Below are 14,692 nucleotides of genomic sequence, written 5' to 3'. Positions count from 1 at the left end.
ATCTTTATTTATTTTTTAAAAAGTTTTAATTTCTGCAAAATATGAAGAAAAGAACTACATTTAAATAGAAAAGCCCCAAATCACTGTGCCTCGATATTAAAAGATTTTTATTCAGAAATAATCGAATTGCCCTGTTGATGTGCTGCTTGATATAATTTTCATTTGTTTAGCTCAAATCAATTTCTATTGTTAAATTTAAAATTGAATTTATTTCAAAAAGAAATGTCTGATATTGGTAAGTTTGCTGTCAATGAGCCCTCATTATTAATGAAAATCGTGTCTTTTAAACCTCAAAATCATTGCAATAAAAATCTAACCCATTATTTAAAACAAATGTGAATATTAAACACGTTGGTACAAAAATAATAAACAATTTAAAAAATCACCTGCACTACTTTAACTATATGCTTTGTTTCTTTCTTGTTTTTTCATTGGTTTCATATTTAGTTATTGTACAGTTTTTAGTAGTAATATGTTCAATAAAGTTTATTAAATTATTTTTATATTCTTTTGTTTGTATTTTTTTTGTTTGTTTTTGTTTTGTACGCTTTTTAATTTCCCAATTCAATGGAATATCAAAATTCCTGAAAATACTGTAAAATGAAAAGTTAAAGTTATGGTCAAGCAGGTGGTTGGATAATATATACACCAGACCCAAAGGGAGTTTATGGTTCAATGTTATAATGAGGGACAATGAAAGAAATGAAGAAAAAATATATTATATTTTTTAATATTGCTTCCACTAAGTCTTCGTTTTGTGACAAATTGTATAAATTTGTATATATTGGTGACATTTTGATGTAAATATGTTTCCTTTTTTTCTCCCATAACGTAGGTTTTTATAGCAGAGATATAAATTGTAAAGTGCACAGTAGCTGATTTCTCCATTTTCCAGTAAATTTAATGCTCAATGTATTCTAAAGTTTAACGCCATTAGCTTTGTTTATGTTAATCCGTCGACAGCTTCCTTGCACACACGTTATTTCACATTTTAAACATTTTACATAGTTTATAATTATTTTTAAACGGTGTTAATGCAGAAATCATTATAAAAATTGTACAATGGAATTATGAATGATTTTGTTTAAACTATAGCGCTTATAGCTCCAGCGAGTCAATTTAATTTTTAACCCTTATCTCTTATTTGACGAGAAAAGTTGTGTACAACACTTTTCAAAATATACTTGTTTTTATTTGCAAAAGGTGCTAAATTTATTCTTAAGTGACATACACTTATAATTTAAACATTCTTTTTGTTTTTTATCACTCATTTGATTTTTTATGTTAATAAAAACATATATAAAATAACATTAGGTTTTTAAAAATATTATTCAATTGTTGATTAATTGATATTTTAATTTGTGATAACTACATAATATTTTTTTAAATATATGTTTTTTACATTGTATTTTATATTCATATAAACAAACAAAGCCAATTTTAACATTTTGATGCATTTAAAAAATTGTATTATCGTTATGATTATCATTATTGTTATTACAATTATTATTAAGGACGGAAACATCCATAGATTTAGGTTATTGAATATAGTAATGTGCTGTTTGGTATTTTGAATTTTTGAATTTAATTGCACCTAGGAGTGCATCGCATGTTCATCCTCTGATTATACCTTCTTATACCTTCAAAATATAATTACAATTTAACAAATTAAAAAGTTTAAAAGAAAAACGGGTTTTAAATTGACTTGTATGAAAGCTGAAATGTAATTTACAAAAATAAATAAATATAAATATTAAACCAAATGTATGACCAATATATGTGTGGAGAAACTGTTACAAAGCTATACAGAATAAAATACTTTTTTGTATTATCAATATTATTCTCTTTACCAAACTGTTTGTACTATCAAATCCAGAACTCCATTGGGGCGAGGACGGGTGAGCTCGAGAACGCTGATGCCGGAGTGTTGTTGTGCCGGCGTCTTGGTGTCTCGGGGATGATCTCGGGTATGACTTCACCTTGAACTGGTTTGTGAAACACCAAATCGATCCCAAGGAGGCAGATGCTTGCGATCAGCACAATTCCTCCAAGCAGTGCGTAAAATGTTTGATACTAAAAACAATCACTTATTTTTATGAAAAGAAAACTAATATAAAAATAAATAAATAGAACTCCTACATAATACAACACCCAGGCAGCAAACAGAAATTTTAACCTAATTATAAGTTACTATTCTTAGCAAAGTACAAGCATCAACTTAAAAGTTCGTCCAGTACCTGAGATCGAGTACTTCATCCAACAATCATAAGTTAAGTTCAATCATTTATAAATTTCCTGAACTCAGAAGGGCATTATAATTAAAAATATTTGTGATTAATTTTGTTATTTTTCTTTTGTTTCTATTGTTTTTATTGAGGCTTTCATCCTAAGCAAGGTCTGAGTTCAGCCGACAAAATGAACAGAAATCTTTACACTTTTCCTTGAAAACACAGAGTAGAATACCTTGAATAATAATATTTTATTTTATTTTATTCGCTGCTAACATTTTAGTTTATAGAGTGTATTGTAGTATTTTTAACTTTCTTAGAATTGACAGACTTTTTCGGTAAAAGAGACATTCATTTTTTTTATGTTATTTTTCCAAGTGAGCTTCTACTATTGGTCAAAAAGAGAAAGAGAATAATTGAAGGCCTTATCTATCACAATCTTCTGCAGTTAAGATGGTCAAAAAACTGATGCAAAGTTTGTGAGTTTGATTTTTATGATTTTGCTACTACAATAGTCTTATATTTTTAAATTTTACAATTTTATTATCAGTCAATTATCTGCATTTAAGATTTATTATTTTTTATTGGTGAGAATGTGAAATTTGTTAAATAAAGTAAAATAAATCATGATCATTTCCTCGTTAAAACTATTTTTAACCCCATTCATAAAAGCAAGCATAATTTGGAAATTTAGTTTTTTAATGTTCAGCATGATTTTATTACGCAAAATCTGTAATTGACTTCATCAAATGTTACCTTGAGACAATTTAAACAGTTTTACAACACCAAAATGGATCAAATTGGTACAAGTGAGCTGTTTGAAATGTAAATTGAAATGTAAGTCAATAAATGGCAAAGAGTTATGTAAATATGGAGAAAAAACATCCAGAGGAAATAATATTGACGCAATAAGGGGTCTACGACTAATTTGCCCTGTTGATGACTTTAAAATAGGTCGAAAACTTGGCAATAACTATTGAATTTGTTTTTTCATCCAGACCATGCTGAGACCCAAACTATTTTACAATACAAACAAAATAGTTTGAGGCCGAAATGATCAGAAATGCCCAAGGAAGCTCACCACACAGCAGACACGAGAAATCATACAAAACTTATTTGCTGTAAATCGTCTAAGTTTGAAGTTGCTAAGTTACATTTTAATGAAAATAGTAGCAGTTATTAAAAAAAAAAAAATCATACGAAACAATAAAATTTTGTATAATTTGAAAATTTACCTTGTCATACTTTCCTTCATTAGGAAGGCAAGAGAAGCAATAAAAGTCCTCTTCATAATAGCTCAATTGAGACTGTTTCCTGTTAAATATATATCTACTTTTTTGATCTTTTTCTGACATTTTTAACCGTTCTCTTTAGCTTAGAAACGAGCTGAAGTTTCTTTGAACAGGCATGTTATTGTTTGGCAGCAAAGGATTTGAGCCTAATCCTTCCATGAAATAACATTTTGTAAACATAAAATAAGATTGTGATGTTTAATAAAAATTATTATATCTACAGTACTTTTTACTTAAAAATGTAAATTTAAAAATTGTCATTAATATTAGTTATTTATCTAGTTAGTTTTCAATTGTTGAACACAATTAAAAATTATACAATTTAAAAGCTATTTTACAGCATGTCTTTGTGTAAAAATGGATATTGAAACTGTAATTGCATGTTAAATACATTTTTTATTTATTTAATGGCCATATGAGCTTGCGTATTAGCCAGAGTACGATTCCGTTATTCGTTGATTATCTTCATAATAAATAGTTGGGGGAAAGGGTTGCATGAGAAAAAAGACCAGGCATGACGGTGGGAATTGAATCCACGATTGCGGAGTCAAGAACCAGGGGCTATCACGCTGAACACTTAGCAACAGCTGCCCCTTACTTTAGTGTTTTAAACACATCTCAAGAAGTTGAAGTACATAGTTTTCTTTATTATTCCATTATAAAGCAGAAAATTATTTTGAATCTTAATCCCAGTCAACTTATTCTCACTGGTCTGTCTATCATAAGTGCTTTGATAGTTCCATCCCAAATTAACTTTTAGAACCCAAGTAGGCCAAATGTACATGACAAAATTCACAGGGATAATTTAATAGAATCATGTTACAATTTTATTACTACATTTTACCAAGAAATAATACCTGCTGGTTGGTTTTAACTTTTAACCAAATTAAAACTTGATAGGATAAATAAATTTGAAAGTTGATCGTTACCAATCATCCTGATTTGCCTATCTTTGCTATTTTGATCTGTCAGACTTGTTTCGGTATCTTCAGAGTCTGGTCCTTTCCTGGCTAATCTTAACAACTAAACCTCCACCTTTATCCGTTGTAATTGATTCTATGAAAAAAACCAGTCTAACCTTATATTGTATATTATGCACTATGTATGATTATCCATTGTACACGGAACCACCTTAGGCTTAAAACACACTGAATTAGCCAATTTGTTTGAAACAAACCAAAACAAATTTTTTTTATGAATACGACTGGAACAATGACCATAGACAAAATGTGTTTAGCCATTTGTGAACTCTATTGAAGATATCTTTTCCGTATACAGTCTGATTATGTAACAAATTACAATATTATATTTTGTGTACCCAAAATATTTTGAAGCACTAACGCCATAATTAGCATGGCTTCAAATAGACTGGTGATTTTCATTGAACATTTTGAAATCATACATTTCTTGCTCTTTCAATTGCCTAAATATATAGTTCTTTAAACTTTTTGTTTCCTCGCCTCTGACAATTAATCTATTTCTTGAATTACACTTTTTTTAATGTCAATGTGGGGTTTTCTGACTCCTTTGGATTTGTTCTGTTTTGCAGAAAATAAATCATGTGATTTGCAACCTCGACAATAGCACAAGCCGGTCATTTCTTAAAAGATAGAGGTGTGGGAACCTACATTAAACAAATGCTTAGTATATGCTACTTTCCGATGGCTAATGCCAAAAAAGAAAGAAAAAAAATATATATATGCTACCTTTGTTTGATAATGTTTGAATCAAACTGGTCACAAATCGGCATCAGACAATGATTGATTTTGTCTGGAGAAGACCGAAGCAAACTCCCCCACTTTAACCTGTACTAAAACTGTTATCCCGGTTTGCTTCTTGCTGCTTGCTGAAAAACCAGGAAACTAACCAACCCTATAAATATCTCCTTATGTTGATGATGAAAGGAAACAAGGAAATGGGGTTTCATGTTCCCCAAGCACTCCAACGTTCTTCTACTTACTTAAATCAATCCTTCTTTTAAGAAGTATTAAATCCCTGTTGATGCTGCAAACTCTTTTCCTGGGTTTTCTTTATATCACAAGTTATCTCTAATAGCAGTTGCTTTGCATTCAAAGATAACATGGTGGCTGTTTCTTTCTTCTCATTTAGTTTGCCAGTTTAATTGTTCTTTTACCATAACGTTTTGTGTCTGCCATCTGTAGATTTTGTCCACTTCTCCCTGTGTCTCTTTTCGATTCCTTCCATACTGCCAGTCCCCATTTTGAGATAAGGTTATCTGATCTTATTTACTATTGTTGTATGCCTGAAATGTTTAGTCCCCATCCAATTAGATTTATTTTGAAGTCTAAATGAGCTTTTCCTAGAATATATTTCCAATTTGATTAATCTAGTGTCCTTAGGTCTTACTCGACTGAAAAGTCGGGAAACTACCCATTGCTACATATTTCTTCTTAGACTACTTGGACAAAGACCTAACTTGAGTTTGACCATTGTTTGGCTGCCTATCCTCACCAAAATTTTCAAACAAAATGAAAACATTAGTGGCAGCATACTAGAAGTTATACCCTGAGAATTAGAAGAACATACCTACCAGGTTCTTTTGCAGTCAGATTAAAGGCAGAATAGGATGACCGGCAACGACTGAATTACAGATTAGGAAAACTCTCACAAGAATAAACAAAATTGGGAAAAAAATTTATTTGTCTACAACAGTGAATATAAACTTTGTACAAATCCACAATTATAAATGAGATTCTTTAGTTTAATCAATTTCGATCAAAAGATATTATGTTGTGAGAGATAGACAAATAGTTATAAATAAAATATATACATATTTGTCACTTTAATGGAATTGTTTATAAAAAATGAAAATTAGTTTGTACATTGGAAATTAATATTTACAAATTAATAAGTTACTCTGTTACTTGATATATATACATTGTAGAAAATACAAAAAAAAATTTTCTTAAGGGAGTTACATTTATCCGATAAAATGAAGAACTAATCAAAAATGTGGGAGGCAGACTTTGCCGGCAAACAATTCCGACATCACCGTAACCCAGAGTGAGAGGACGAAAAGAATATATGATATACCGACTTGGTGGCTGTTCGGAAGTTGATAAGGCTGCCCTCCGATTTCATCTATGTGGAATCCCATCGGAAATAGAACAGCTGCTAAGCAAAACAACACCACTGGAATTCGAACAAACAAGAATTAAAAACGTAAAAAATAAAAGAAAGTTATGGCAAAAAATGGATCACAAATCCACAAAAAAATTTTTTTGCCTTTTCTTACTTGCAGTAAAGCCGACCCATCTAGCATAAGGGATGACGTTCCTGTCCCAGTGTGAAGTAATCAAAAGTATGATCGTCGTTGTAATGCATATACAGCCGATGAATATGCATATGAGGGCCATTGTCCACTCGGGTTGGAGGTCGGGTGTGAAGCAAACCTGCGGCCTGTTGTATACGGTCATACATGTCCACATCAGACCAAGCCTCGTATCACCTGAAATTGCAAGGTCAATATGTACACTGTCATTACCCCTAAGTATACAACGTACCTCCAACATCAGTGATGATCCAGTCGGGTGTGGCCAAGCTCACAATCGCGAATATGTCAGCAACAAGAAACAGGGAGCCTGATATGACTGTCAGTTTGTCCATCTTCTTTTGAAGTTGACGCTTAAGAATATTTTTTCAAAAATGTATTCATGTCAAGGAACTGATTGAGACCTTAAAGAACTTGTTTTGACAGATGATTATTAACCTTCTTGGGAGGTTACAGTTGGTTTATCCTAGATGAGACTGATGATGTAGAATAATATATATGCATCTTTTTGTTTCTAACATTTTATTAAAAATATTATTCTTTTGATGATAGTAATAAATTATTTACCTAACATTAAATTAAATCGATTTCTGTATATCCTGAAAAAAAGACATTCAACCATTAAAAGCCATTTAAAAAAATGACCATGAAAAAAATATTTAACACAAAGGATTATTTAAATTTAATTTGTAATAATTTAAATTAATAATTAAAATTCATAAAACAGAAAACTGTAACATAAATTAAATTTTGTTTGAAAAATGAAAAAGAAAAATGCTTTAATTTTATACATTTTGTCAATTTATTTTCCCCCAAAAAAGCATACCTTCAAACAAACTAAGTAAATATTTTATTTTCCTTATTGAAAAGTGTTAGTCTAATTTAACTAGCTGTTAATTCAATGTATTATTAAATAGCTGGTGGTTAAAAAGCAAAAACATTTTTTCCTAAACTGCTTCTTTTCTATTTAATAAAGCCCACAATATACCAAAAATTAACTTGCAATTAAAGAGCAACAACATTTTTTACTACAATCTTTATTTCCTGAAATAAGAATACTCAGCATGCCTAAATTTAACTAGCAGTTGAAGAAAAATAATTTTTTTTATTAAACTGCTTCTTTTCTAATTATATTTCTTTCTAAAATCAGGAATAAAGAAAATTTTAAAAAAATTGTTTCTTTCATATAGCTTTTGGGAAATATATCTTTTCAACATGAATTTTAAACTATTCCTAATTATTTACTTGGTTAACAATTTAAAAAAGTAAAATAAAAAAGATCAATAAAATCAATTGTAAGATTTCTTCCTGAGGCCTAGGATATAATTAATCTCTAGCTTTCAGTTATTTCTGATTTGGACAGAAAATTGTAGCATTTAGCCATTTTCAGTGATGTTCAAATATATATGTGTTACGGGCCGACAAACATTAAATGGTCATCTCCAGGCCTCTGAGTTTTAAATAAAACTTTATCTTTTCCGTACATCTTTGTCACAGACTCTGTCACATTTTGTATCCTGTTTTCTTAGCTTGCTAACCTCTCGAAGGTGCCTGTAAAAAATTGATGTTTGAATAAGGAATATGAGAAAAAAGTTGATAGATATTGAAAACATTTATTTGATTTAATTTGAAATATAAATATATTAAAACTTTAAGTTTATAAATGCTTAGAATGTTAAGGCTGCTGACGACATTAATTCCCTTGGTTTAAGATCATAACATGCCTAATGCGGAATGATAAGCAAGATGATGAGAAGATTGAGAATCTAAGGAAAGTGAAAAAATAATAAAATAAAAGTTAATAAAGGAATTATTACAATTTAATAAAGAGAACTATAGTTTTCTGTGGAGTGAAAAAGCTAAGGCATTGAAGAGAATGGAGGCTTGATTATTATTCTTGATGCTTGCACGCTGATGAACTGCAGCTACATGTTTTTGTTGCTGTTTTAGTTTGTCAGATTCTTTCTTTTTTCTATTTTTAGTGGTGGATTAGTTGAATAAAATGTCTGGATATGTCTATTGTTTACTTCATTTTTGTTTTTATTGCTTCTCCTGCCAACTAGATGAAGGGAAATATGACAATGTAAATTTAGAGCTTATGTACAATTTATTTGTCCATCCATTAGCTGCTAAATAATATTAATGTGTTAATTTTGTGTAAAAAATGGGGATAAGACCATTTTGGAAAAAAAATGAAAACACTGTTCCTTTAACAAGTTTTCAGGGAATATCCCCTTTGTCAGGGCTGAAACTTTGAAATATGCAATTATAATATGATTGCTGGTATCAATCACTTAGTGGTGCTTTTTTTATGTGGTTTTTATTTTACTTAATTACATGTTAAAGGTTACGAAAAAAAAAAAAAATCGTGCATGGTTATGGCTCAAAAGATGCTAAAAATTAAAGATTGTGTTTAAAAAAATCTACTTTTAAAAATAAGCCTAAAACATAATAAAAATGATCCATAATGGAATCACATTTTGGCAAAATAAAAAAAGACTATTCTTTTGTTCTGGATTATTAATTTTTATTTATGATAAATACATTAGGATGAAAAATTTAAAAACACTGGCTAATTATATTTATTCAGAATTATTAATTTACAACTTACAACTAAAAATTAAACCGGGTATTAAAATTGTACAATAACTGGCACTAACTTTTTTATCTCAACCAATGCCTTATATAAAGATTAATTAATTGAAAAATGTTATTCAGTCAATCGGACCACAAACTCTAATAAATTTAATTTAAGATTTTAACTTTGGAAGTTCTTGTCTGCTTCTTTTACATTTATGATAAACTTAAGATTCAAAATAGGGCTTAAAGAATATTAATGGTGATAAGGATTTGTGTTGCTAATTGCTTATTATCTATTTAAAGCATATTTTGAACTCTAAATTATACCAGCAGTTGTAATAATTCATTCTTGAATAATTTATTTTCTATTAGACTAAATCTTTAAGAATGGAAAATAAATCCATTTGTTGAAGGAATGAACATTATCATTTTCTGAATGATTTATTTTCTCCTTAAAAAAAAACTCTTTGATATCCAGGAGAGAAAGATTAATAATATGTTTCTAAATTATTTATTCCCCTTTAAATTTAAATTCCATTAATATAAATATCATATATTTACCACTTAATCTAATTCCAGTTAAAGAAATTTTTTTTCTTTCATCTAATTTATATTTTTAAAAATGATTCAGGTATTCCAAATTTAAACATAAAAGCAAGAAATTTAATTTAATTAATTCACCTATAAATATTATGAAGAAATAATCTTTTTTTAAACTAATCCTACGTTATTTCCTGTAGAGAATCCAATCATTTATTTGACAAATAAATTTTGACTTAAAAAATTGGTTATTATAGAAAAAAAGTATCCAAAAATGTATTTTCAATCAATTCTTTTTTCAACACTTTACTTATTATAATCAATCCATTAATATCACCATCATATTAATGTTAAATATTCATCCTAATTATACATACAAGGAGGTGGTTCATTAGGTCTTTATAACTTTTTTGTTGGTGCTTTGCTCCCATGGCAACAGATCAATGTGCAAGTGGACAGTTTAGCTTCTAACGTGTTTCGCCCAAGGAGCTAACTCGTCCATGATGACACAGTATACATTGCCATTTCTGTTCATTAATCTCGGAGGAGAGATGGTTTACATACTGGACCAGAGGCTCCGTGCTCAGAACATAGCAATCGAGAAAGCTAGAAAAGGTACTTGGCCTTTTTTCTTTTACTGATCTATTATTAGTAGCAATCCAGGTTTAAATAAATGAATTAAACATTTCTTTAAAATATAATTCAACAATGATTCTGTAATGTAAATAAAAATAATTTTCAATTAATTTAAGTATATTGTAGAAAATGAAATTGGTAATAATTAAAAAAAAAAACTTTCGTCAATGACATTTTGCTTTTTGGTAATTTTTAGAGCATTGTTCCAATTCACTCAATCAATTCATGATAAAAATTGTTTCTATTATCTACTTGCTATTTTTAAATAAATAATAAATAGAGAGATGGTTATTTAATAAATTATAATTTAATAAAAGGTAAAAAAAATGTGATCAAATCCAAATGTAAACGTATAATGACAAGTTTAGTCATTTGGACCTATTGTCACAATAGTAAATTTTATTAAAATGTCAATGAACTTCTTATAAATGAATAAATAAAGTGGAATTGATTTAATAAGTAATAGTTTTTAATATTAGTTACTTTAGCTGTTAAAATTTGGTTGTTACCAGTCATTTTGGTCTGCCTATTCCTTGCTGTTTTGGTCTGTTAAATGTATTTTAGCTCTATGATACATTGGTTGGCATCTTATAATCGAAAATAGTCAGGATATGCAGACCAAAATAATTGTAAATAGTAAAAATACAGGTTTGTCAATCTGCAGACCCCATGAATCTCACAATATTAAAATTATATTAATTAATGAGAATTTATTAAAAGTATGAGAAGGAAGAGTTCCAGTTCCCCTTTCCTTCTCATGGTGGGTAGCTCTCAGGAGGCATGGGGCTTGCGCCATTTAGTCGCCTCATTAAACATTACTTAAACTTACTACATTAAAAAAATAACAATAACAAATATAAAGATAAAAAAGAATAATAGATAATAAAAAGCTATTAAAAGAATAATAAAAATATTCCAATATATTAATTATTTTACAATTAACTAGATAAATAAAATTGTAATAATGTTTTTGAAAGACTTCTAAGTGTTGTCTATGTGGTGATGATCCTGAAATTTGATTGTTACCAATCATTTTGGTCTGCCAGTTCATCAACGTTCAGATCAACAAAGAAATCTTGATAAAAATTATGCTAAGTAGTTCAATGATGTATTATAAAATAATAAAATAAAAATGCATAAGCAAGAAAATAATCAAATACTGAAATATCAATGTTATAGCAAAATTCTGTAAGAACAAAATTCTGTTTTTAACCTGCAATTTGATCATTACAAATCATTTTGGTCTGCTTGCTGGGATGTCTTTACTGAAATTTGCCTGATAAATCAACTCAGTAGGATAGGCAGACCAAAATGATAGGATTTTTATTGCCTAAATAATTTACAATAATTTAAGTAAAGAACTTTTGTTGGTTTGATTGTTGAAGTTTAATGTGTTGATCATCAAGGTCCATCTGTTTTTAAGTTTTATGTTTAGACATTTCTCCATCTTCAATGTTTTCTGCTAAAGGATAGAAATAGATGAGAAAATGTATGTTGAGGAGTGGTTGAATTGTAGAAAATCATTCTTTCGTTTCACTTTTTCATTGTTGCTTTACTGATTTTTTTTTTTTTTTTTCAAGTATTAAATGACATTGTAAGGATCATGTTCAACCACCGTTTCATGGAAGAGCTGTTCAAACCGCAAGAAATTTACAACAAAGGCGCTCTCAAGTCACTTTTCTACGACTTGGCCCACGCTTCCATAATGAGGCTTAACGAGACGAGTATGAACAAGCTGTATGATTTGATGACGATGGTCTTCAAATGGCAGGTTTTCAGTGCATCCCATCCAAGAGAGCTTGTTTTGATTACGCTAAACCATCTCGATTCAATTCGAGCCTTGGTTACCTGCCCCATCATCCAAAAACAGCTAGACACTGCTTATTTTATGTTCATTAAGGTGAGTTTTAATTGATTCGTTTAATATGAGTGGTTGACGGATTTTAATTTTCAGACCTATGGCCAAATGACCTGTGGCGAATTGCAAAGAGTGAGGTATTCGTTGTTGAATTTCTTGCAAGATGTGAGGATCAGGGTGTCCCTTCTTTTAAGACAGAGGCTTCAAAATCCTGATGGGAGCTTTGTTATCCCAACTAATTTGCAACTTTTTTATGGTAATTAATGAAATTTATCCATTTAGTTAATTAATTTTTATCAAATTAATACTGTCAATTATATAGTCAATTTTGAATGTTATACTATTAAATAATTACTTAATAGAACCTATATGTTGGTCATTGCAGACCATTTTTTTTCCACTACAGCTGAGCTGTACAGCTTATTGTACTTTATCCCTGGCTCCATATTTTGAGGGCGGGGGGCTCGCAACACAAATGTGAACCTGAGCCCCCATTGTACTGGTGTTCTTCCATCGAAGAAATTCATTTTTGAAGGGGGTTGGGACCAAATTCAGGGTCGCTAAGATCTGATCCCACCCCTTCCATTGATGAGTGCCGTGTCAATTTTTTTCAATTCGGCCACCGGGTTAAGGTGTCAGAAAAGTCCAGAGGCGACGGTGGGGATCGAACTCACGACTGCAGGATGTATAGCCAAGAGTAGTAGTTAACCACTCGCCTACTGCGCCCCTGCCAAATATATTATTCTAAAAGTAAAAATATATTTAATTATATATATTTAGTTAGTTCTCCATATAAAGTAGTTATTTTGTAAAAAAAAATAATTTGAATATTCATTAGGGAATTAAAAAATTTTGACTACAATGGTCTACAATAGTTCATGATAAAGTCACTGTGTTCCCCTCATTTTACTCTTGCTAGGAATTTGGCCATTATAAATCATTTTGTTCTTCCCATCCTTGCTGGTTCGCTATGTCAAACATATTTTGGCTTTTCACCATCATCAGTAGTGAGTTGGGGTACCAAAGTAAAACGAAAGACTGAGAGTGAATTTAAAGAATAAATATAATTTTTTTTTCCAGGAAGTGAAACACCAGGAAAAATCCGCATATATTCAAGGGAAGGTTTGCCAATAGATTTATTGAGTTTTTATTCCGGTGGAAAATACACAGCAGCAAGCCAGCCAGGATCTACAGAGTTAAGGGGCATAAGGAACACACTGTTGGGGACTAACATGTAAGCCAACATCACAAAGACATAAAACAAACTTCTTCCATTCCTTGACATTTATAGATACAGTGCTTCGAGAACTGACTCAGATAGAAGCGAGATATCCTACGATGGTCAGGAAAGGTATAGAAAAGAGATCAACCTTCTTGTCGCCCAACTCGGCCAGGAAAATGTCAGACTACCTGATGATTCGTTTTCTCTTCAACTTTTCAGCAGTAACGAACAACCACAAAAGTAATGCAATTTTTAATTGTATTGTTCCTAAAGACTAATGTTTTTTTTGTCTGTAGTAGTATGACACAAATGGAAATGGAAAGCAGCTCGACAAATACGACGGATGATGCTTTTGAACCTAATCCTCACACAGAAGCATTAAACAAAATTCTAGCTGAGATGCAACCGCCCATTACTAAAGATCAGTCGCAATTTGATTTATTAGACTTAATGGAAGAATTGAGTTGATCTGTAATTTTAAACCTACGAGGTGTTTAAGGGTGATGCCATTTCTTTTCAATGTCTATTAATTAAACTAGAAATTAAGGTTTGTCAAGACGAAAACTTTCCTTGAATATTATAGATAATATAAATTAACTACAAAACGGTAGAAATGGCTAAACCTCCCTTAAACTGATGTGCTTTCAAAAAATAAAGTTATTTTGTTGAAAATTGCTTTAATTTCAATCTAGTTTTATCTATGAAAGTCTAATAACATGCATGCAGTATTAAATGTTTATAAAAAGTTAATATAAAATGTTTATATAAAGTTAATAAAAATAGGTGTTCTTAAACAAAAATAATTGTACAGATCAACAATCTGTTCATTATTCAAAGCCATTTTTCACATCTAATTATGATGTTTGAAGATGTAGAAAGCCAATTTCACATACCTTTAAATGCTAATATGTTGTTTCATACTTGTGATAATAATTCTTCTATCCAAGGTCAAATCCATATATTTTCACTACATATTTAGCCAGATTTTGATATTAGTGATAGCGACTGTGTAGGTGGATTGGAATAACAAGGATTATGGATGAT

General features: G+C 30.0%; 2 protein-coding genes and 1 long non-coding RNA gene across 3 annotated transcripts; 1 reads left to right on the top strand and 2 right to left on the bottom strand.

The window, feature by feature from the left end:
- Positions 1–584: 584 nt before the first annotated feature.
- LOC106668688 lies at positions 585–3,655 on the bottom strand. The gene is made up of 2 exons (XR_002910278.1): positions 3,464–3,655; positions 585–2,073 (listed from the first exon to the last, which is right to left on the bottom strand). It is a non-coding gene; the product is annotated as an uncharacterized LOC106668688 (long non-coding RNA).
- A 2,510-nt stretch (positions 3,656–6,165) lies between these two features.
- On the bottom strand, positions 6,166–7,277 carry LOC106668585 (uncharacterized protein C16orf52 homolog A). Its single transcript, XM_014397481.2, has 3 exons — positions 7,045–7,277; positions 6,777–6,989; positions 6,166–6,673 (listed from the first exon to the last, which is right to left on the bottom strand). Exons 1-3 carry the CDS (start codon positions 7,145–7,147, stop codon positions 6,486–6,488), a joined length of 504 nt encoding a protein of 167 aa, XP_014252967.1. The 5' UTR covers positions 7,148–7,277; the 3' UTR covers positions 6,166–6,485.
- Positions 7,278–10,314: 3,037 nt separating this feature from the next.
- On the top strand, positions 10,315–14,370 carry LOC106668595 (protein OSCP1). The gene is made up of 6 exons (XM_014397492.2): positions 10,315–10,547; positions 12,149–12,468; positions 12,523–12,682; positions 13,507–13,660; positions 13,718–13,888; positions 13,945–14,370. Exons 1-6 carry the CDS (start codon positions 10,433–10,435, stop codon positions 14,114–14,116), a joined length of 1,092 nt encoding a protein of 363 aa, XP_014252978.1. The 5' UTR covers positions 10,315–10,432; the 3' UTR covers positions 14,117–14,370.
- Positions 14,371–14,692: the final 322 nt, after the last annotated feature.

Source organism: Cimex lectularius, unplaced genomic scaffold, assembly GCF_000648675.2.
Source record: "Cimex lectularius strain Harlan isolate CLEC.00 unplaced genomic scaffold, Clec_2.1 scaffold7, whole genome shotgun sequence".
Classification (NCBI taxonomy): domain Eukaryota; kingdom Metazoa; phylum Arthropoda; class Insecta; order Hemiptera; family Cimicidae; genus Cimex; species Cimex lectularius.
Note: the sequence above shows the minus strand (reverse complement) of the source record. Positions and strands in the feature narration are given on the sequence as shown.

Bases quoted from the DNA above. Each gene is read 5' to 3' on its own strand.
- LOC106668585 (XM_014397481.2), bottom strand. From the start codon at position 7,147: ATGGACAAACTGACAGTCATATCAGGCTCCCTGTTTCTTGTTGCTGAC. The intron at 6,990-7,044 runs GTACGTTGTATA...TTGCAATTTCAG, and splicing joins GATCATCACTGATGTTGGAG to GTGATACGAGGCTTGGTCTG. The intron at 6,674-6,776 runs GTAAGAAAAGGC...TTCGAATTCCAG, and splicing joins ATGGGTCGGCTTTACTGCAA to TGGTGTTGTTTTGCTTAGCA.
- LOC106668595 (XM_014397492.2), top strand. From the start codon at position 10,433: ATGATGACACAGTATACATTGCCATTTCTGTTCATTAATCTCGGAGGA. The intron at 10,548-12,148 runs GTACTTGGCCTT...TTTTTTTTCAAG, and splicing joins AATCGAGAAAGCTAGAAAAG to TATTAAATGACATTGTAAGG. The intron at 12,469-12,522 runs GTGAGTTTTAAT...TTTAATTTTCAG, and splicing joins CTTATTTTATGTTCATTAAG to ACCTATGGCCAAATGACCTG.